General features: G+C 39.7%; 1 protein-coding gene across 2 annotated transcripts in view; it reads right to left on the reverse strand.

Moving 5' to 3' along the window:
* The window catches only part of FBXO11 (F-box protein 11), a 106,541-nt gene that overhangs the window by 16,711 nt on the left and 68,116 nt on the right, over nt 1-21,714 (reverse strand). For both annotated transcript variants that reach the window (XM_006269541.4, XM_019485339.2), the window contains exons 5-11: nt 21,350-21,479; nt 18,054-18,137; nt 17,837-17,969; nt 12,070-12,176; nt 11,872-11,983; nt 6,638-6,744; nt 6,407-6,544 (exon numbers count right to left, since the gene is read on the reverse strand). In XM_006269541.4, coding sequence (XP_006269603.2) covers nt 6,407-6,544; nt 6,638-6,744; nt 11,872-11,983; nt 12,070-12,176; nt 17,837-17,969; nt 18,054-18,137; nt 21,350-21,479 — 811 coding nt within the window. The remainder of the gene's footprint in view (nt 1-6,406; nt 6,545-6,637; nt 6,745-11,871; nt 11,984-12,069; nt 12,177-17,836; nt 17,970-18,053; nt 18,138-21,349; nt 21,480-21,714) is intronic.

Consider the following 21,714-nt stretch of genomic DNA (forward strand, 5'->3'; position numbering starts at 1 on the left):
AGAAACTCAGCCCAACTCATGAGAAGAGTATGTGCAGGCTATAAATTCAGGACAAAACCTCCAGATTTTAAAAGAGAAGGATAAGGATCTTTGAGAACTCCTGGTGCTCTGGTGAAGTGCCTGAAGATTGAAAGAGGGCCAATGTGGTGCCTATCTTCAAGAAAGAGAGGAAAGTAGATCTGGCAAACTACAGGCCCATCAGCCCGATCCCTATCCTGGGGAAGGTCTTGGAAAAGAGTATCAAAGAGGCCATTCTTAACAGACTAGCTGACAGCAATATCCTGAGGGATACCCACCACAGGTTTGTTGTGGGTAGGTCTTGCTTGACCAATCTCATTTCCTTTTATGACCAAGTGACCTATCACCTGGACAAGGGGGAAGAGATTGATGTCATACATCTTGACTTCAAAAAAGCCTTCGATCTGGTATCCCATGATTATCTCTTGACAAAACTGGCTAACTGCGGCCTCAAGCTCACCACGATCTGCTGGCTGGGGAATTGGCTCTGCAGTAGGACCCAGAGGATGGTGGTTGGCGGAAGTCAATTGTCATGGTGCTCTGTGACCAGTGAGGTCCCACAAGGCTCTGTCCTAGGGCCTATACTTTTTAACGTCTTCATCAATGATGTAGACATTCGTGTCGGAAGTGGGCTGGCCAAGTTCACCGACGACACCAAACTCTGGGGTAAAGCGTCCACACCTGAGGACAGGAGGGTGACCCAGGCAGATCTTGACAGGCTCAGGAAATGGGTGGATGAGAACCTGATGGCGTTCCAACACCGGAAAGTGCAAGGTTCTCCACCTTGGGAGGAAAAACCTGCAGCATCCTTATAGGCTCGGTAGTGTGATACTGGTTAGCACTACAGATGAAAGGAACTTGGGGGTCATGATTGACCACAAGATGAACACGAGCCTTCAATGTGATACTGTGGCTAGTAAAGCGAGCAAAACTCTGGCTTGCATCCATAGATGCTTCTCAAGCAAATCCCAGGACGTCATTCTCCCACTGTCTTCAACCTTGGTGAGGCTGCAGCTGGAGTACTGCGTCCAGTTTTGGGCTCCACAATTCAAAAAGGATGTGGAGAAGCTTGAGAGAGTGCAAAGGAGAGCCACGTGCATGATCAGAGGTCAGGAAAACAGGCCTTATGATGAGAGGCTGAGAGCTATGGGGCTCTTCAGCCTGGAAATGCGCAGGCTCAGGGGCAATCTGGTGGCCATCTATAAGTTTATCAGGGGTGCTCATCAGGATCTGGGGAATGTCTGTTCACCAGAGCACTCCAAGGGATGACAAGATCGAACAGTCACAAACTCCACCGCGATTGATTCAGGCTGGACACAAGGAAGAACTTCTTTATTGTCCGAGCACCCAAGGTTTGGAATAGACTGCCGCCGGAGGCGGTTCAAGCACCCACTTTGAACGCCTTCAAGACACATTTGGATGTTTATTTTGCTGGGATCCTATGACCCCAGCTGACTTCCTGCCCCTGGGGCAGGGGGCTGGACTCGATCCTCCAGGGTCCCTTCCAGCCCTAATGTCTATGAAAAAGAAATATGAAATGAGAGAAAAAAAAAAATAAAGAGGAAGGCCACAAGGAAATCTCATCCCCTTTTGTTTGTCCTTAGACAAGTTAAAGTAGTCACATGCAAAACAAGGAAGAGGAGTTACCAAAAAAGATTTGTAATTTGCTCAGTTGATGTCATCTCACCAAGAGCATTACCAGCACAAAAGAGAACAAAGGGAATACTGTTAGCCAAAAAGTTCCCTCGAGAGGCGAGAAGTGTTCTTGCAAAGAATTTTATGCTTCAGAAATATCACAGTACTAGAACTGGGACACTTACATTGGTAGATGCTGTAATTCAACCCATTTTTCCTTTCTGTTTATAGAAAGTAGCTATATGTTCAATTGTCTTTCAAACAGGGCCAGGATATTTGCTTTTCTTAATGCAAGATCGTAACAGTTCACCATTATGAGTATCCTTATAAAACTTCCAAACCTTGTCACACCTCTGAAGACACATAAAAAGACTGGACAATCATTACTGATTTTTAAGACAAGTGTTCAGTATGCTCAGAAGCAGCGGAGGCTGCTGTGGGTCCATCTCTGGCCCCTACCCAGGCTCAGAGTCAGAGCCACAGCAGCTGCCCGCTCTCCCCCCTCCACTTCATCTGTGAATATAAGACATGGGGCTACTCTCTCTCCCTCCCCGCATGCTGACTGGACAGAAAAAATCTTGTGTTATATTCAAGTAAATGCAGTAATTACAAGAACTGTTTTTTCTAGCAAGTGCACTTACAAGGAAAGTGGCTTACAATGAAATGATGCCATGCAGGCTGCAAACAGACAAACAATAGTGTTGAGAAGTTTGAACAGATTGTACTTGTATCCGTATCAATTCTGAAGCCCAGCTATTTCCATTTTAATATCAATCTTATTAGGTCTGAGCAGCAGCGGAGGTCAACAAGTAGTCAAAAGAAAATACTAGGACTTGCACAATTGACCTTGGAGAGATCTCCTTTTAGTTCCAAAAGTGAGTTAAGATGTGCTATTTTTTTTCCAGCTTAACCGAGATACCGTACTGCCTTATTAAATGCCACTGTAACTTCATCCTCTAAATTAATATCTGCTTTTTTTTACTCAACGTCAAAAAGATAAACTCTGTTCACAAATCAAGGAAAGTTCTTTAAGTCCTATTATATTATGGGTGGAGTGCGGTAAACCCATTCGGATGAAAGTATGCACAACACAATCCTTTTGAGTGTTTTTCCCCTTGATCTTCAAAGACCTGTATTTTCTACTTTCACCCAGAAGCATGAAAATACTACAAAAACTTCAGATCTCCAATCTAATTATTAGACAAGTAGTGAAATGAGCATTAAAACTTTGATGTTCATCTAAACTTTGCATGTCAAAAGAATTTTCTTCTAAAAGTAAGGTAGAAATTATTAAGATACAACAAGCACATTCATTCAATACATTTCTCCAGGAGAATTCAGACCTTCAAAAAGATGAACAGAGGTTCAAATCAATGCTCTTGAAGCTAGAAATATTTTCACCAACGTCAGGTAGAGATTTAGTTTAATGAAAACTGTTGGCAATGAATGGTTACTGGAACTTCCTCCTGCCCCCCACCAGTTTTAACATCAGTTTAACCAAAGTAGAATTTAGTAACACTCCCTAGCGCAGACACACCTAGAGAAAGCTGGCTAAAGTGATTTTGCACTGTTTAGGTTTACTTCATGTGGAATGATCTTAAAACTTCCAGGAGATTCACACTAGAATAATACAAGGGCAATCTCTGCTGGTATATGTTTGGTGGTCCCTACAGTCACCATGCAAAGAAAAGTGTGGTACAGACACATGGCAGAACCAATTCCCACTTGATCTTCCACTAACAAAGGACTTTCTGCCATCAACGTAACTGAAAATAATAGAACACTCCCTTTCACTGGAGCCAGACAGGTCTAAATCAGGGAGCTACAACTTGTTTCCAAAATTCTCCTTCCTCTACTCAAAATGAAACTTTGATATCATGGAGAAATTGAGACCTATAACGGTCTGTGTACAGTTGATTAAAAAGTTCTCTATTTATAAATAATACTGGTAAACAACATTCAAATTCTCTAGACAGCTTTTGTGTGGTGTGCACTAAGGCTAAATAAAGTAATATAGCATTCAAAAGAACAAGTGAAGCCCACTTACTGCACATAAGAGAAAAACCTAATAATTCCTTAGGCCAAAATTTGAATATTCAAAGGCTAAATTTCTCCTTTTCCTCCTTACCCATGATACTAGCAGTATGCATTCGCTTTTGCTCAAAGCTTGTTATATCTTAAATTAACTATTAGTTTTGTACTCCGCACTTGTTAAAAACAACAAATTATATTCCCAAGAGTTGGCTAAAAATGTTTTAGTGCATGATGCTTCTGTTTTATTTATTACAGAACTACTCAAAACACAAAACGAGCTAAAAAAAACCCTTAATTCTGAAGTTCAGTAGATGAAGCCCAGTAATCAAGTATTTTGATTGATAAACAAGTGGTTTAGATAGTAATTCAAATATTCATGTCCCCATTATTAACGAGTAGTAAATTTGGTAATTTACAAGAATGGTCCTATATTGTGTGAAGAGAGTTTTGAAGACACACATTGAGTCAGGGCCTCACGGGACAGAAGTACAGAAAAAAGAATGTAGAAGAAACAGTTGATACAAAAGGGATAGCAAGATCAGACAGAACTTATTTATTTAAAAATATTGAAGACAAGTCTACCTGCTCCCCTTTCAGACCTAGCCCGACCCATTTAACCACAGCCAACAACTACAGAATGGAATGCCAGGGGATAGGACTTGGAACAAACACATATGGATGTAGCTATATACATCATCTCCCTGACTATAAAACATGTCTTCCAGTGTTAATCATTCTTAGGCTCAATGTTTCAGAGGGAAGTTGATTAACATGGGGCTTCCCAAAAACTGCACAGCTAAGGACAAGATCATTGTGTTTATCTATAAAGCATCTTTAAAAAAAGGAAAGTCCAATAGAGCTGGTTATAGAATCTATGATTTTTCTGCATACTCCACAGCAAAATGGACTTAAATTCTATATAAAAAAATCTGACTTATATTACCATGGTGAAACAGTCAGGAAATTCTGTTACTGTATTTTTTTTTTTTTTTTTAATGCAGGGCTTTTACTATACTAAAAATAAAAATTAATTCATTATCAAATTGATGCACTAGTCTGATTAAATTCACACCTCATATTCTCATTAGGTTTTTTTTGTTTTCCAATGTGCTGCATCTGGATACTGTCACAACCAAATTAAGTAGTGCCCATGTCACAAACAAGTAATAACCATTTAAAACAGTTTTTTCTGCACTAGGTTAACTAAGGGTTAACAATAATGATAGTAACTGCTTTTTTTCTGCGCATGTCAAAAAGAAATTTATTGCTGCGCCACTAACAGAGATAAAAACTTTTGCCTTCTTTGCTTTATATAAATCATTATAATTGGTCAAAGAAAACAGGGAGTAACCCTATGATAACACCCTAGCGAAGACCGCTAGATAATTGGCGATTCTAATTAGATTTATGACGTGGCGAAAAACAATTGGCTATCATACAAACAAAACCCGCTTACATTTTTCGCAAAGTCGAAGACAACTCTGCCCACACCTTGGAGTAAATCTGACAATTTGATCAGTTGTCAGCGTCTTCCCGCCGCGACCTCCCTGGCGTACCCTTGCCCCGCATGCCCGATAAGCCGACCACCGGCCCGTATATATATATCTGCAGAATGACTGAATGACGATCTCTAAGCTGTAACTAACTAAATATCGCTGACCTCCGTCTTACACCACCTTGATGTGAGTAAACAATCTTGCTTTGCAACCGATAAGTATCCGCCTAATTAATTCCACTCCACGGGTCACAAGTACCCGCCTGACAGCCTTCTAAGGCCCCAGACCCTTATCTGCCTGGGTGGGAGTCAGGGAGAGCTGCTGGCTGGCTGCCCTGGGTCCCGACAGATACATATACATAACTGAAGAAAAAAGGATTTTTGTTCTGGCAGTTGGAAGAGGGCAGCTGGGGCTTTAGCACACAAGCAGGCATCAGTTGCGGTACAAGATTCAGGAAAGGGTAACAAGCATACTAGCAGTAAATTTCTGCTCAAATGATCAGCAGCAACAAGTCATGTAGATATGTAAAGCCATTTCTCATTTCAAAGCTAATAAGCCATTAAGATGAGTAAAGAAAGTTTACACTCCAGTTATCTCAGGATCAATACGATGATATTGTTTTAAATCTGCATCAGCTTATATTCAGTTCACATTTTTGGGTTTTTTTATTTTATGACTAGGAAGGGACACGATTAAAAAAAATAGCTTCAATTCGTAAGCAGAGTTGTGTGGTAAGCGATAGACTTCATAGCTAATAAAGAAAAGAATTAGAAAATGCACGATATTTAAAAAAGGTTTAGCAAATCTTCTTACAGAGATGCAACATTAAATACAGTTTTCACACAACATTTTAGTATACTTCCAATTTTCAGATACTTTTATCAAATTGCAGAATAACCAACCTTCAGTTTATGATTTTGTTAAAAGAAAAGTTCAAATGTGTAAATGTACACTCGAACATTGCTTCATTTTATTATGAAAGTGTTATTTCATTGTTTTGAATTCTAAATACAACTACATGAATTAATTTGGGGCTGCAAAAAGGAAAAGAAAATAAAAACAACATTAGGGTTTTTAAATACTAGTTTATAAGTTTTCAAAAATCCCACAAAAACAGGCCAAAAGCCCCCAGCTTCTCTTCAGTAAAGATGTGCACCAAAGTTTGAAAGCTATAGCCACAGAACACATACATTAATCTCTCCCCAAAAGTTGTTATACATTACCATGCCATGGTCAAATGTGAAAACACCAACATCTCTTCCATGGTGAATGTGATTCCGTCTGATAATTGGATTTCCGTGGTTTTTAACCCAAATCCCTGCTAATGCATTATTGGAGATCTCATTGTCTTCATATATGCCCTGTTGGGAAGAAAGGGAAAGAGCAAGTAAAAACCCAGCAATCAACAATAATAAAATCCATGAAAGCTAGGAAAACATTGAGAGAAAGAATACCTGTGCATGATCTGTAATATAAAGTCCAACATTTTCACAGTCGCTGATGTTACAGTGTTTGATAGTAGGGCAAGCTCCCTGGCCACTAACACATACGGCAGAGCCAACTGGAAGAAAAGCATACAGTTACAACTGTTTATAAACAGTTTGGTGCTGCTCCCAAAGGAAGTTATATTTTGTATTGGCATGTTTAAAAAAAAATGGCACTTATGATGCTTTCAATTAAAGCACTAAAAAGCACAGGCAGGATATTATTCCGATCTCCAATTTGTACATATGGAAATGGAGACTGAGAATGATCAGGCCACATACAGATATGTCATTTTCCCTGGAAGAGTTGCTTCTCTTCCAGGAGAAAGCACGAGTGTACAGATGTTCAGGATTTTTCTCCTAGAGCAAAAATAGCTGCTTTAAGGAAAAAACACAAAACAAAAACAAACAAATCCTGCCCTTCTCCCCACCCCCCCAAAACGAAAAAAACCCCAAAACCCATACCTTGGAACAGCCAGGAAAGTCACTCCTGGAAGTTTCTCCTAGAAGAGCAAGTGTCTGTACAACTTCTGAGAGAAGCCACAACAAAATCTATCATTCCAGGATGCTCCGCTTCTCCCCAGAGACAGTCTCTCTCAGGCAGGACTCCACTACTCCAAATCAAGCAGGGAGCAGAACTTGTGCCCTTAACAATCCCCACTTTGTGCTGGAGAAAGACACAAGCTGACTGAGCAGTCTGGGGAAGCCACTCACAGATGCCCAGTGCAGTGCTGCCATCCATTTCCAAGCAGACTGAGGGAGCCTGCAGAGCATACTAAAACGTGCGCAAAAAGGGGCCCTCTCCTTTTGCAACATCAGCACTACAAGCTCTCTGCTCTTCAGGGGCTCAGCATTCTAATGTCTCTTCAGGTATCTCCAGGTAAGCTTTCCTACCAGGAGAACAAATCCAGGAAAACTCTCCCTGGTCACTTGAACATGTGTACATAAATGTATGAGGCATGCATCACCCCAAGATACTCAACAACATGCCACTGCTAGAATAGAATAATAATTCTTTAAGGTTTATTTAAAACGCAACCAACCAACCATGGGTGCATCTATGCTTTTCACATCAGGCACAATTTGAATTAAATATACACCACAACCAAACTCTATACTCTCTTGAGATCATGAAAATTGAAGTGGGGACAGACATAACCACCTTTCATAAGCCAGCATTTCCAAAAGCCTATAGCAAACAGATCTTGCTGCATTATCTTCTGCAGCCAGATCAAGTAACTTCAGCACTAACTAAAGGGAAGAAGGAAAGGAAGAGAAGGTTCAAAAGCAAAGGGACTGTCATCAAAGAGTCCCTTCCATAAATCCCCTCCCAGCTCATATCTGCCTCAGCAGATCTTAACTGTCATGGTACCCCTCCAGAAGACTAACAGAGCAATGGTTAAAACCAGGTAGGGTTCAAACATCGATACTCCTCTTTCTTGGTTGAATTCAGAGGTATTATCTGGAGCTCTTTAAAGTCACTGGTGGAATTCACATGGACTTCAACACGGTAAAGATTTCATTTTATTGTCTGGCCAGCCTAACAATAAATATGGCCTCCTAGTATAACCAGTGTAATAGCTGCAGTTTCCAAACAGTCTTTATCTCAATAGAGATAATACTGTAATAGTCTATAGACTCATTTGTAAATGTTAAGGTCAAAGGGATGATTATAATTGTCTAGTCTGACCTCCTACATCATAAAGGCTAAAAGACTTTTTTGTGATGATTCCTGGTTCAAGTCCAATAGTAGCATTTAAGCAAGTATAGGTGCCCTTCTAAAGTATATAATCTCAAACTGGAAATTTCCAGTGATGGACAAACTATTATGAAATTTGTTAAATTGCTACAAAGATTAAATATCTTTGTAGTCAAAAACTTGTTTTTTAATGCAACTCTCATCTGAATTTATCTAGCTTCAACTTCTTGTTATACCTTTAGCTTCTAAACTATTGACTATTGAGCCCTCTATAGTTAAATTTTTATTCCCATGTAGGTATTAAGATTATGAACAACTCACCACACCTTTAACCTTCTCTTTGATAAAATAAATGGATTGAACTATTTACACTGCAAAATGTAAGAAAGACATTCCAATCCTTTTAACATTCTCACGACTCTTCAGTGGCTACTCTCCAAATTTTAAACAACTTTAAGAGTAGACACGAAAATTGGACAAGGCATTCCAACCACAATCCATCAATGTAGAGATATTATAATGCTACTTCTATTCAATATTCCCTTCTGACATTTAAGGATCACATCAGTCCTTTTGCCACCATGTTGCACTGGGATTATATCCAATTATTTACCATACCTCCCAAACCTATGTATAAGTATAGGCTTATTTTTCAGGGACAGTGTTTCCAAAAAATTCCTCCATTTTTTTTTTTTTTTTAAGAAGAGACGAAATATTTGTTCCTACATATACAATCACATGCAGCCATAAGGCTATGCACATAGTTTGTCCGTACCAGATTACAAAGCAATTCAGTAGCCTGTCCTCATCATTATTTAAAAAATCACCAGCAGCTGCAAACTTTTAGTTATGACTTTGTATTTTTCACTGTAAGTCACAAATCTATTCTTGCAAGACCCTACCAGAAACACAGCTATTCAATAACAATTGCTTATTTGTAATTACGTTTTGAAACTGGTCTTTTAACCAATTCCAATTAATGCATCTTATATTTTTATCATGCCTGTTGATTAATCAAGATGTAGTGTGGTACCAAGTCAAATGGCTTACAGGAGTCAATTACATTAAAATCAGTACTATTACCTTTATCAGCCAAACTAGAAATCTCATTAAAATGATAACGAGTTAGTATCCCAGACCCTATTTACAACATATCCATGATGATTGGCTTTAACTGTATTACTGTCTCTAAATTCTAGATTATTCTAGTCCCATATTGACCTTTTCATTATTCTGTCCAGGATCAATGAGCAGGATTGATAGGCCTATAGTCAGTCATTATATTTAACCTTTATAATTAAGGGCACAACATTAACTTTCTTCCAGGCTTCTGGATTTTTCTCAAGGTTCCAAGATTTGTTGCAAACCACAGAGAGCGCTCTTTGACCAGTTCTTCTTAAACTCCTGAACAGCAATGGATCAATATCACCATTAAGATTCCTTTTGCCATAGAACTTTTCCTTGTACCCTTTTGATTCTCATACCACCTTTTTTTCCTTTAAATTTCTAACTTCTTATATGCACATTACTATCAACCTCCCTCCCCCTTTAAACTTTTTAAATAACTGTTTTCATTTCTCTTAAAGTCAACCTTTTTTAAACCAGCACAGTCAGCTTTTCTGATGGTAAGATTTATGGCTTTTTGGACATCTAGTGAGTTGTTCTTAAACAGCTCTCAATCATCATTCATATTTTACTGTTTAGTTGGGGAAGAGAATTTAAACTTTCTAAAACTAAACTTTTTAGAGATTCCAAATATATATATATTTCAGTTATGCAGAATCAAGTCTCCTGCTGCCAGATGTCATTCATTACTAGAGTTATTCATAGCAACATAGCCCACCCTCTCTCCTTTACACTTTATATAGGTGTTTAGGAAACTAGTCATCCTACTCCAATACAAGTTAGTGTCTGCTACAGGTCACCATCTCATACCCTGTCCCATGCTTTCTGTTAAGAGTAGTGATCCATAAGCATTCAAGATTGTGACTTCAGAGTAGCCAATGACTCAAACAGAGACCAGACAAGCACCCCCTCACTTTTTACCTACCCTCTATAAACTGTTTATAATGACTGTTTTTAACATTACAACCAAGTGAACCTTCCCACAAAGTTTCAATAATACTAATCAGGTCACATGCACCCTAATAAGTGAGCAAATCTAAGTTCTCCTGTTACTTGGGCCTCTAGCACTGATGTATGGGCAATTAAAAACTGCTTCTTTTCGCTTCCTTAGACATCTAATTCCCCACCCAATTTGATGTTGTGCTAAATGAACGTTCCAGTGTTCCTTCTTTTTCACGTACTTACTCAGTCTAGCCAATATCCGAGTAGAAGGGGAACCAATTTTCTAAGACCAACTATCCAACCTGAACAGGTCCCTCCACCATAGCAGGAGGACAGATCTTCCAGAAAAACAAAACTACCAAGAGGACAATGCACCCTGTTCTACAAGCAGCAGCAGAAAAATATCCTTTACTTTTTAGCACAGAATTCCTAGCAAGGAGCATCTACGTTTCTTGGGAGCTGGAAATCTTCATGGTAGTATTTGACTGTCTTCTTTCAGGTTGGGATCAGCACCCATGGTCAACTGCTTCTAACAGCATTTGTTCCACTCTATCAGATGGATCTTTGAAGATTTTTTGCAGTTCCCATTTTAACTATTTACATGTAACAACTGGATGTTTTTAGATGTGCAGACTTCCTAGTAGGTTTCTTATCTCAAATTACAACAGTCTACCCATTACCCTTTGTCTTGTCGTTCTATTACTTGGTTTTCCTTTTTCTGTGAACTGCCAAGCATTCTTTCTGGTTTTCATTTTCTTAGGTCTTTTGGGATCAATTCTTTGCTTTCCTGAATCAGGCTACTTAGGTACACATCATCCCTGATACTCCTCAGCATACTGATACTTGCCTTACCAGACCACATCTTTTCTTTAAATACAGATATTTATATGTACCATACTTACTCAAATATAACATGATCCTGAATATATGATAACCCCCTTCCCCCATTACATTCTATAAGGAAAATGTATAAAATGTTATAATTTTCCAGGTATAAAGTTAAATTATAAGAGTTTTGCCTAGAAATTTGCTCTCCCCCCCCCCCCCCCCCTTCCCACAGCTACAGCACAAAAAATAAATGAGGGAGAGAGGAAGGAGAGGGGAAGCTGGGTAAAGCAGCCCAACTGCCCTCTACCTCCCTGCAAATTTCTTTCCTCTGCAGCCCCTTCCCCCTTTCCTGCCAAACCCTGCTCTACATGAAGCAAGGAACAAATCTGAAAACAGTGACCTTGAAATAAACATGCTTGTAGTAATCTGTATATAGTACCCATAGACTTATAGTACATGTACACTTAGTCCATCCAGAATTGATGCAGTTTACCTTTTTTGAAACTGCTGCAAGTTTTTGCACAGGTATTCCATAAACACAATAGTACAAACTATGCATTACATTAGTCCAAAGCCAAAAGGTTCATGATTTTTTCAAGAGGACACTAACCTGTACAGGTACTTCGAATGATACAGTGATCTATTATTGGGCTGCAGTTCACGGTAATTTCTAAACAGTGGTGTGCATTGTGGTGCTGAGCAGATTTGTCATCAGGATTGAACTAAAAGAACACACAAAACATAAAATAAATGTTCCATATTTAAAATAAAAGTTGAAATTGTTCAAAGCTCTGCTTCTGTTCCTTACCCTGATTGTCATATAACCAACGTAAGCATCTTCAGAACCTTCCATAAAAACAAAGGTGGAATCTCTAGTGTTTTCTATTATGACTTTATCTGCTACTTTTCCAGGTGCTGTAAACAAAGAATTTTAAAATCTTACTACTTTACAATGTAAAATTAAAAGGAATTTGATGCAATTAGAAAATGCATTGTTTGAACAACAGTTGAATACAAAAAGCCTTAAAGCAGAAGATCTTAAACATACCACAAAAGCAATATTTTACATCACTGCATCTAGCATCAGGCCAGGCCAACTATATATTTTCAAACACTTTCTAATGTAGACTAGGCTTTTTGATTTCCAATTTAATTTTGTTAAGCTACTAAGAAATTGTTCTTGATTATATTAAAGTTAGAAAACATAAAAATCATTAACTGATTAAACTAAGAGTTCTCCTTTATCAATCAAAATGAAACAGCTATAACATATTTTGATGCCAAATTGATACTGCTGCAAAACAGTTAGCTGGTACAGTTTGCTTTGGATTCTAGATATTTTTTAAAACTAAAATAATCCAGATTTAGTACGCCATCAACACAACATATACAGGCTTATTAATACATTATACAAGCCTAACAAGTGGTCTCTTCTTATTTTGCAACATATATTTAGAATTCTGCAGATACGTCCTCATTTTTAGTAGTATGAATATTTTAGAAACCCACTTAATGAACTAATCTAATAAAGTAGAACTAAACTGCAGTTTTCAAAAAAATTTCAAACCACTTAGAAATTATTAATATGCAAGACTCAGTAATTTGTCACTGGACTCCCAGCGAGAAGAACAAGGGTCTTCCTTACTCTTTATAAAGTAAAACCCAGAAAGAAGTATTTTGCATTGCTAAAGACTCAGGAGAAGGTGTGCTGGTTAACACAAAATTATTTCACTCTTAAAGCTGTACTGGCCTCAGCACTATAATCATCAAAAGGGCCTACACACAAGGAAACACATTTTTACCTAAAAACGTATTTCTTACTAATTAATCTATCTGTTGTCTGGTGACATCAGTACAAACTAGTTCTTTATCAATCAGGGTGACGCTATTTTCACATTTTTTACTACAATTTCCCCTTTCTGTGGCGGCAAGGTCTCCACTTCCATTACCGCAGAGCTATTAATATAAACAGTCTCCCAATGCAGAATATCCCAAAGTGTGTTTGTGCCCAAAAGTTTGCAAGAACTTTTTCCAACTATTTAATTTAAAGAACCTTGTCTGCCCATGAACTGAGACCAATATGCTACAACCAACAGCCCAGTAACTACTCCGGTCTCCCAGTTTCTGAAGAACAGTGTCTCTGCCTGAAAGGTTGCAAAGAACTTTTTCCCCAACTATTTAGTTGTGATACCTTTTATTAGACCATCTACCCAAAGAACCTTGCCTGCCTAATATAAATAAAAGCAGCCTGCTTCCTATCTCCCTAACATTACCCCCTTAGTTCTAGCCAATGACTGGAAGAACCTTATTCTGAGGGCATGCGCTTGTATCGTAATAGAATATTTTTTCATCATATGACAACTGTATTATAAACTCACAATCTGTTTTTCCTAGCCATAGATATAGCCATGTAAGATCCAAGTAGCAGTACCTTTGTCCCTACAGAGGAAAAACCCATTACTTTTTCCGATGGGCTGAAGATAAAGAAAACAGAGACTGTGGTAGAAGAGAAAGGAACCAGAAACCAATACCAAAACACTTGCTTCGTAAGGAAAAAAACAGTCCCAAGACCTAGTGAGGAAGAAATGCAGTAAAAAAATAGGTGTTTGAACATTATATTGAAAATTCAGGTAGATTTAGGAAGCAGTGCTTGGAGAAGGTGTTTATCATTATGCCACAGATGTACAGCACAATTCTTCTACAGGACTTTTTTTTGCTGCCCAGGAGAAGGACCTAATGGCATGGATTTCTGGCCTGAGAGAACTGTTATGGGATATACTAGCTGGGTGTATTAAAGAGATCAATTGGAAAGAGTTTCTAGATTTAGTTTTTCCATTTTCAAAAATGGACGTAGAAAAAAAATGCAATTTCCTCAATCTTTTGGCATTCTTAACATAAGAAATGTCACAGGGGGTCAGATCACAGGTCAGCCTAGTCCAGTTGCTTGTACCTCAGTAACAAAGAGTGGTGGTTAAGGGGGAAAGTATCTATGCAAGGCATATCCAGACTGATCTGTCCCCGGGCTCTCTTCTCTTATAGCTTCCATAGCTGAGAGTCATAGAAGGTCCTAATTTGGAGGCTGCACCTTGATCATGTTTAAATACTCACTGATGGGCCTATCCTGCACAAATTTGTCCAATCTTTTGAATCAGATAAAAAACAGCAGCCTGAAAAGCATGCCATAGGAATACCAAAGGATTTCTTACCAAACTTCAGTGAGAGGACAATTCCTGGTTAGATGTTCCCTGGTTAAGGTATAAAGCTGAAACTAACTTAAGACAAATCAGCAGATGCAGTAAAAAACACACAGGACACCTATATCTTGTCTAAAAACAAGACAACCAGTCAGTGGAAGACCCGCTTTTTCATAATTTTAGGTCCTATAAAGCTAATCTGCCCGATTGTTTTTAAGCTGCCTGGAACACTGAGTTCTTTCAGGGAGCCCAGATGTATTTCTGCCCACTGAACTAGATGCATCACTTCTGTCAGGAGAACTTGTCTCTTGCCTCCCACTTGACAGCTTGGATAAACTGCAACAGCAATAATGTCTGAGCTAATAAGAATACAAAGGCTTTTTTCTTAACTGGACTTTTCCCTGGAACCAAACAAAAAGAATTGGTGGACTCCCCCAGGTTTATAATGTAACATGAGCCAGGATGCCAAGGAGAATGTTTTAACAGTATTTTAAAATTGCTTGATAAAGCAGAAATCCCTTTCTTGATTCTAGAGCTAATCTGCATAGAGCTAATCCAGCATACTTCTTATGGTGTTCCCATGTACCACACAAATATAACCTCTCCTACTTCCTGAAGAGCCTTCAGTAAGAACTATCAAAAAAACCCATTATTGCAAGACTTGCCAAAAAGGACCATGTCCTAACAAAATTCTAAAGCTCTGAAATGCACAGAAGACTAACCCAAGAGGAGGCAGTTCACAAATTGCTTCTGTTATTTTTCCCCAGAGAGTAAAAGGCTCTCTCCTTCTGCAATGTTACTGTCTATTCAAAGGTGCAAAAGTTTGCAATAAGTCGAGATTCTTCTCCTTATATCTTACATCATGCATTGATCATGAATAAATAACTGGACTGCTTTGAACTACTCTTGAAGATATGGCACCCATTCAGCCAGTTATTGGATTATGCAGCACGCCATCTAAACCTGCTTTTAAGTAACTGCAATAATGATGATTGCTTTACTTAACATCAGTAATGTGGATACTATTATGGGGATTTTCCAAGTGTCAAAATGCCAATCTTTAATTTTTAAAAGTATCTGCTAAAAGTGAGCCATCAAAATAAAGGTCCATGAAAACCAATGGAAGTTAAAAAAAAAAAAAAAAAAAAGTTAACCCATAAGCAAAAATTGCCAAGACTGATCTCATTTAAATCATTTTGCATTTCTAAAATTTGACAAACTGCCCAATCCATTTTGCATCTAAGAAAAGGTTTTGGTCCCACAGATTTTATTTGAATTAGAATACTTAAGAGTGTACCTTTTCTCTAGTGATAATAGTACTGAGATGATGGTTCCTAACTGTAATCTTCTGGAAGATTACGCGCTCTTCCAGAAACATGGCAGAAGGGAGAGACTTAAAACACCTAAACATCAACTTACTGAGTCAGCTGAAATTTTTGGTACCCTGAATTTTGGAACTCGAAAGGAAGAAAAGGGTAAGAACTGATTTTAGTTGGCCTTATATGACATGACAGGAACATCCTTGGAACTACTGATATCCAGAACAAATAGACACTTGAGATATAGGTTTTTAGAACAGAAATACCAACATTACTGTTACCTTAGAAAGAATAATAGGAGATGGAGCCTAGGAGTGGGAATCTTGACTGATTCATTTCAAGACAGTCTAACATACCTGGACACCCAGAAAGAAGCTAAAACTTAGTCTCCAAGGACAGATGTACATATGTCAAGGCTAGAAGGGACTTCCTAGTTGAAACAAATTTCCACAAAAACAGGATTTCACCTGGCAATTTTTGCACCTAGTCCAACACACTGTGGTTGGGCATCTTCTCAACAGCCATGAACTGGGCAACGTGTACATGTTAAGTTTACTGAGGAGTTGACCAATTAGCTACACAGTAAACATCTCAGCATCTACACATGCAGGGCAATTAGGTCGGAGTAAACTAATAAACTCCACAGCACTGAATGTGTAGACACTGACCTGGCTACATGGAGCAGAAGGGTGCTTTAGTGCAGGGGCTGCTTGCTGGCTGGGCCCACACCGAAACACTCGTGTGTCCCTGCCAGCCCCTCTGCAGCAGGCTGACCCCCGGGGCCCTGTGCCAGTCAGAGCTGCTCTGGCTTAGCTCATTGTGCTGTGGCTTACATTCAAACAGCAGGCCCAGGAGCAATTAAGTTCCAGAATGTATTTCTTTGCATTAAATTGTACATGTAGATGTGCCCACTGATGCCAATCTTGAGTGAAACACCAAGAGAGAAAATGTTACATCACTTTGTAATCTGTTCAAATACTGATCATCCTCAAAAGCAGATCAACACAAGGCTAGCTCCAGAGAGTTCCATGTACTAAGACAGAGAATTCTAGGACATATCACTTGATCTATTAAATAACCAAGAAGTGTCTAGACAGATTGAGAGAAGTTGCAGCAGGTAAAATATTTACTGAAATGTCTATCTGAATTTCAGTCAGTCACTAAATAAGAAGGTGCAGCAAACTAATGACTACTGAAACCCAAGACTCTTAGGATCAAGGTCTTCTTCATTTTGTTGTCTAAGGCTTCCGTTTCTACAGGAGAACCTGTTACCTGGAGAAGGAAACCACTGCTGAATTTGCTTTAACTCATGGAAGTTAGTTTCTAACATGCACGTTTTCTGAAAGCTTCCAAGGAAGACAACTGCCCAATCAGGGAAAGAAGTGCCCATTTCTACTTTAACAATTAAGGAACTGACTAGAAAGATCCTCAGAATACCATTTTTTTTAAATAAACTCATATTGCAATTGGAGGGTCTCTGAATACTTAAGGAGGAGATATTTTAAAGTTAAATATGAAAGAGATTAAATATCCCAACTAGTCCTGGAATGCACTTCTGCGCTTTTCAGATGAGGAAAGGAATGGTAGTATGAAGAACCATGAGAAGTCTAGAACATCCAAATCTAAGTCTCTGTCTCTCAGAGAAGCACCAAGAGGGACACATGATAAAGAGGACAATACTATCAGCTAGATGACAGGAAAAGAATATCCTACCTCATAATACAATCTCTCTGCATCACTATAATATCCTTTATCAAGATGAATTTGAGAGCTGGCAGAACGGTGATAGGCCCTTAAGTGTTACACAACAAAGGCCCAGTTTGGGCTGCATCCATTATGGTCAGCAATGGATGAATTTGCTCCAGAGATGCAGTAAACATCTGCAAGTAAGCAAGTTCCATAAGAGGGCAAAAGATATCCTTCTGTGACTACAACAGAAATTTCATGGCTAAGTTTATCTATTTTTTTTCCTTAAGAACAAAAAATAGTTAAGGCAATGGTTAAAAAGCAGCAAAGCAAAAGGTTATACTTTTAGATAAAAGATGCTTTTCAAGTTAAATACCTGCACCAATCATGGTGATTGGAGATTCAATATATATCCATTCATCAGTATATATACCAGAGTGAACAAAGATAAGTCCATCAAAATGAGCTTCCTGGACCCCACCTAGGGCATCCTCAATGGTGTCATAATACTAGAAGAAAACAGACACAAGCTTAGAGAATGATACCCATGACAAAGATGGCAAATATTCACGTGAAGGTACTTGGAAACATACCAGCATATTCTCTCTTCCTTTGTACCTTGCAGGGTTACTGTAGAAGTGTTCAGCAAAGCCGGGCTTTACATGTGCTCCTTTGTACTGAAATAAGGAAATTTCAGAAAAAAAACAAATCAAAAACCCCAACAAATAACAATAAATATACCTGTATGCACAGATAAATATTTCTAAATGTAAGCCACTATAATGATACAGTTAGAACAGTTTGATGGGCTTCATTACTAATAAATAATATTCCAATAGCAGAGGATACCCTATACAGCAGAGTTGCCATTTCCTCCTAAACATGGATAAATGTTATGACTTTGTAACTAGTTTCAGTATTACTGAAGACCAAGAAAAAGGGTTAATGTTAAGCAAGTTACTGGTGTTAAATCCCAGCAAGCAATAACATTCATAAAATTTAAGGCAACCTGATCATATACAGCCTACAACAGATCAGAATTTTATCATGCTTATACCTTCAGGTTAAACTTGTACATATCATACAAAACATATTAAATTAAAAATATTAAACCAAGTGATTGAGAGCCAACCACATCCTTAGGTAAATTGTTCTAGTGGTTAAATTATTCTCACTGTAAAAAAACAAAACAAAACAAAAAACCACTTCATTTCTAGTTTTAAATAATCTAGCTTCAGTTTCCAACCACTAGATGTCACGTCCTTGTTTGCTGCAGTAGAGCATTCTTATATCAGAAATATCTCCCTGCTGCTGTGCACATTCCCAGGGGGCACACGCCCCCCAGATTTGTGCCAGGACAAGGGAAGGCTGCCTGCTGCAGGATCCCCGCCCTGCTGACCTCCCCTTTGGGGCATCCATGGCCCAGCAGGCAAGACCCAGCACAGAAGGACAGAGTGGGACCAGGCAGGGAAGCTCAGTGCTGCTGCTGGGAGCTCTGTACTGCCTGGCAGCAGTAAGGGGCGTGACTCCACACTACCATCCCCATTATTGCGATGGGCACCGTGCCATGGCAGTACGGGGCTTGTGGCAGTGGCATCGAGCTTCCCCACCTGGCCCTGCTCTGCCCTGCATATTAGTATATTTAATAATCATAAATGTCGCCTTTATTGTTACATATTCCTTTTTTGTTAAGCATGTTGCAATGAGAGACACAAATAAGAGAGAGAAAAAAAAAGAGCAGAGAAAGAACCAGACACACATGCACATAGAACCATGTGCACAAACACAGAACCAGAACACACCCAAAACAGACACACGCACAAAAACATCTGGAACCAGACGTGTGCACACAGACACACCAAACCAGACATAAAGCAGACAAACGCAAAGAACCAGGTGCACGGGCGCATGGAGCCAGGCTCCTGGGCCACTGGACAAAGTCTGACCCAATAATGCCATGGTCCCACCAGAGCCCCTGTGCTTCCCCAGGGAGCCAGCCCCTGGGCTGCAGTGCAGCTGATCGAGGCCCTGGCCCAGAGCCTGCTTATCAGCCCAACCACCCACCCACCCTGCAAAGTTAAGCCCGCAAAAGGTGCGGTGCTCCTGGCAAGGGGCAGTGCCAGCCTCATCCTGGTGCGGGGCTGGGCTGGGACTAGGCTCAGAGTGGATGGGAGTCAGGTAGGCCCAGCTGCAAGCAGCCTGGGCTCCATGACTGGCAGCAGCTACCAGAGCCTGGGCCGGCTGCAACCGGAAGGCTGCAAACAGTTGCTCCGGGCTCCAGCATCAGCTCCATAACGGCGGGTGCACACACACCTCGGAGCGGATGGTGGGGATAGGGCCCAAGGCACCGCAGCCCTCCCACTGTCCACTTGAGGGGCACGTGCAGTCACTGCCGGCATGGAGCTGATGTCAGGGCTGTGGAGCCTGCTGCAGCTGCCCAGAGCTCAGGCTGGGTACAAAAAGCTGCGCCAGGCTCTGGAGTCATCAGCTCTGTGCTGGCAGAGGCCGGGGTTACGCTGCCTCAGGCCCCTCCCCACCATCTGCTCTGAGGCGCACATGCACCTGCCAGTATGGAGCTAATGCCGGACCCCGAAGCAGATGTTTGTTTACAGCCTCCTGGCTGCAACCAGCCCAGGCTCTGGGTAGCTGCTGCCAACCATGGAGCCCGGGCTGCTCCCAGCAGGGCTTGCAACCACCCAGCTGCCTGCTGGGGGCAGCCTGAGCTTTGTGGCTGGCAGCTGCCTAGGCTGGCAGTGGTGTGCTGAGCAAAATGGCCTTGCATGCTGTGCTTGGCACATGTGCCGGGGGTTGCTGACCCCTGGACTAAAGGAATGGAAACAACACTTTATTACTTACAGGAACTTATATAAATAACTATTTACAGTTCATAAGTAACAGTCTTGCTACTGCCCTTGCAAAGCCTAGGCTTGTCATCTCCTGCAATAAGGAAGTTCCTACTGCCTCATCCAGACTGACTGTCTCATAGGACACCACCCTTCCTCAACACTCTGCTTCCAGGAGGCCTTATGGTCACAGAGTTGGCCACTGTGTGGAAAATGTCTTTTTCCCCCTAAATTCTTCCCCTCTCTTCTCCACCGAATTCAGCCTTCCAAAAGCAGGGTGCATGTTATTTGGGACTATGTGGTATGCAAGAAATACGGTGCTCTTCTTCTAAAATATATATCTTCTTGAATGTGAAATGATTGTCACTGTCCTTGAAAATGAACATCATTTCATCTTTAAAGAGTGTTGACATTTAAAAAGGTGATATAGAGAAAAGGGGAGGACTATCATCTCTTTCTATCAAAATGTGGCCAGATCATGAAAAACTTCTCTTACCCTACTTTTTCCTAATTCTGTGGGTGCTTGTGATGACGTGGTGTAAAAATTATATTTAAATAAATGTCTACTCCTTTTCAGCATTGCACCCACTTTTCATAAACACACACTAACTCTCCTATACTTACAGTCTAGTTCTATTACCCAACATGACTACTATTACAAATTAAAATTTATACTTGATTATAACATTAATATACAGATCTTGATATTGTATATTATTTTCTAACCCCTTTACACACATTTTTTAAAAGGTATGGTGTCCATTCATTGTTAATTTTTTGATATTTTGGATTAAGATTAAAACTGTTTTTCCATACAGGATAATCTACTGTTTAATTCCTATCAGGCTAAGAGGGGCAACAAGCCTCCAAACCCTATACTTTTATTCCCTTTAAAGGCTAAAAGACAAGTAATGTGCAGATGGTCTTGTTGTCAAAGAAATGTTCTACTTTCCAGGTCTGTTACTAAACTCTGGTGCTTTACCTTTGCAAGTCATCTTTAAAACAACATGAAGGTTTTTTTGTGATCTAAAAAGAATCACTCATACCAGTTGCTGAAAGCTTTCTTTCCAGGGGTTTGGGTGTTCATATTCTTCTGGATTAATCTGATAGAATTTGCCAGGTTCGGGATGCATCATTGGACGTGTATATTCAAATACTTCCATATACAGTCGTTTCCTGAAATACAAGACAAATTGAGTGCGTTTAAAATGCTGCAAGGTTATAAACTGGTTGTATCAGAATTAAATCATATCTTGAATGTACAATTTCCAAAGCACTCACTGTTCAGTTAATTCTGCTCCCATGGAAGTCAAATGGTAAAACTCAAGATTTTACTGGGAGCAGAGTTAGTCCAATATTTAACACTTTCAAAAAAAAGTTATCTTCAAAACTTTGAAAACCAAAAATATCT

This window comes from Alligator mississippiensis, chromosome 1 (genome assembly GCF_030867095.1).
Source record: "Alligator mississippiensis isolate rAllMis1 chromosome 1, rAllMis1, whole genome shotgun sequence".
NCBI lineage: Eukaryota > Metazoa > Chordata > Crocodylia > Alligatoridae > Alligator > Alligator mississippiensis.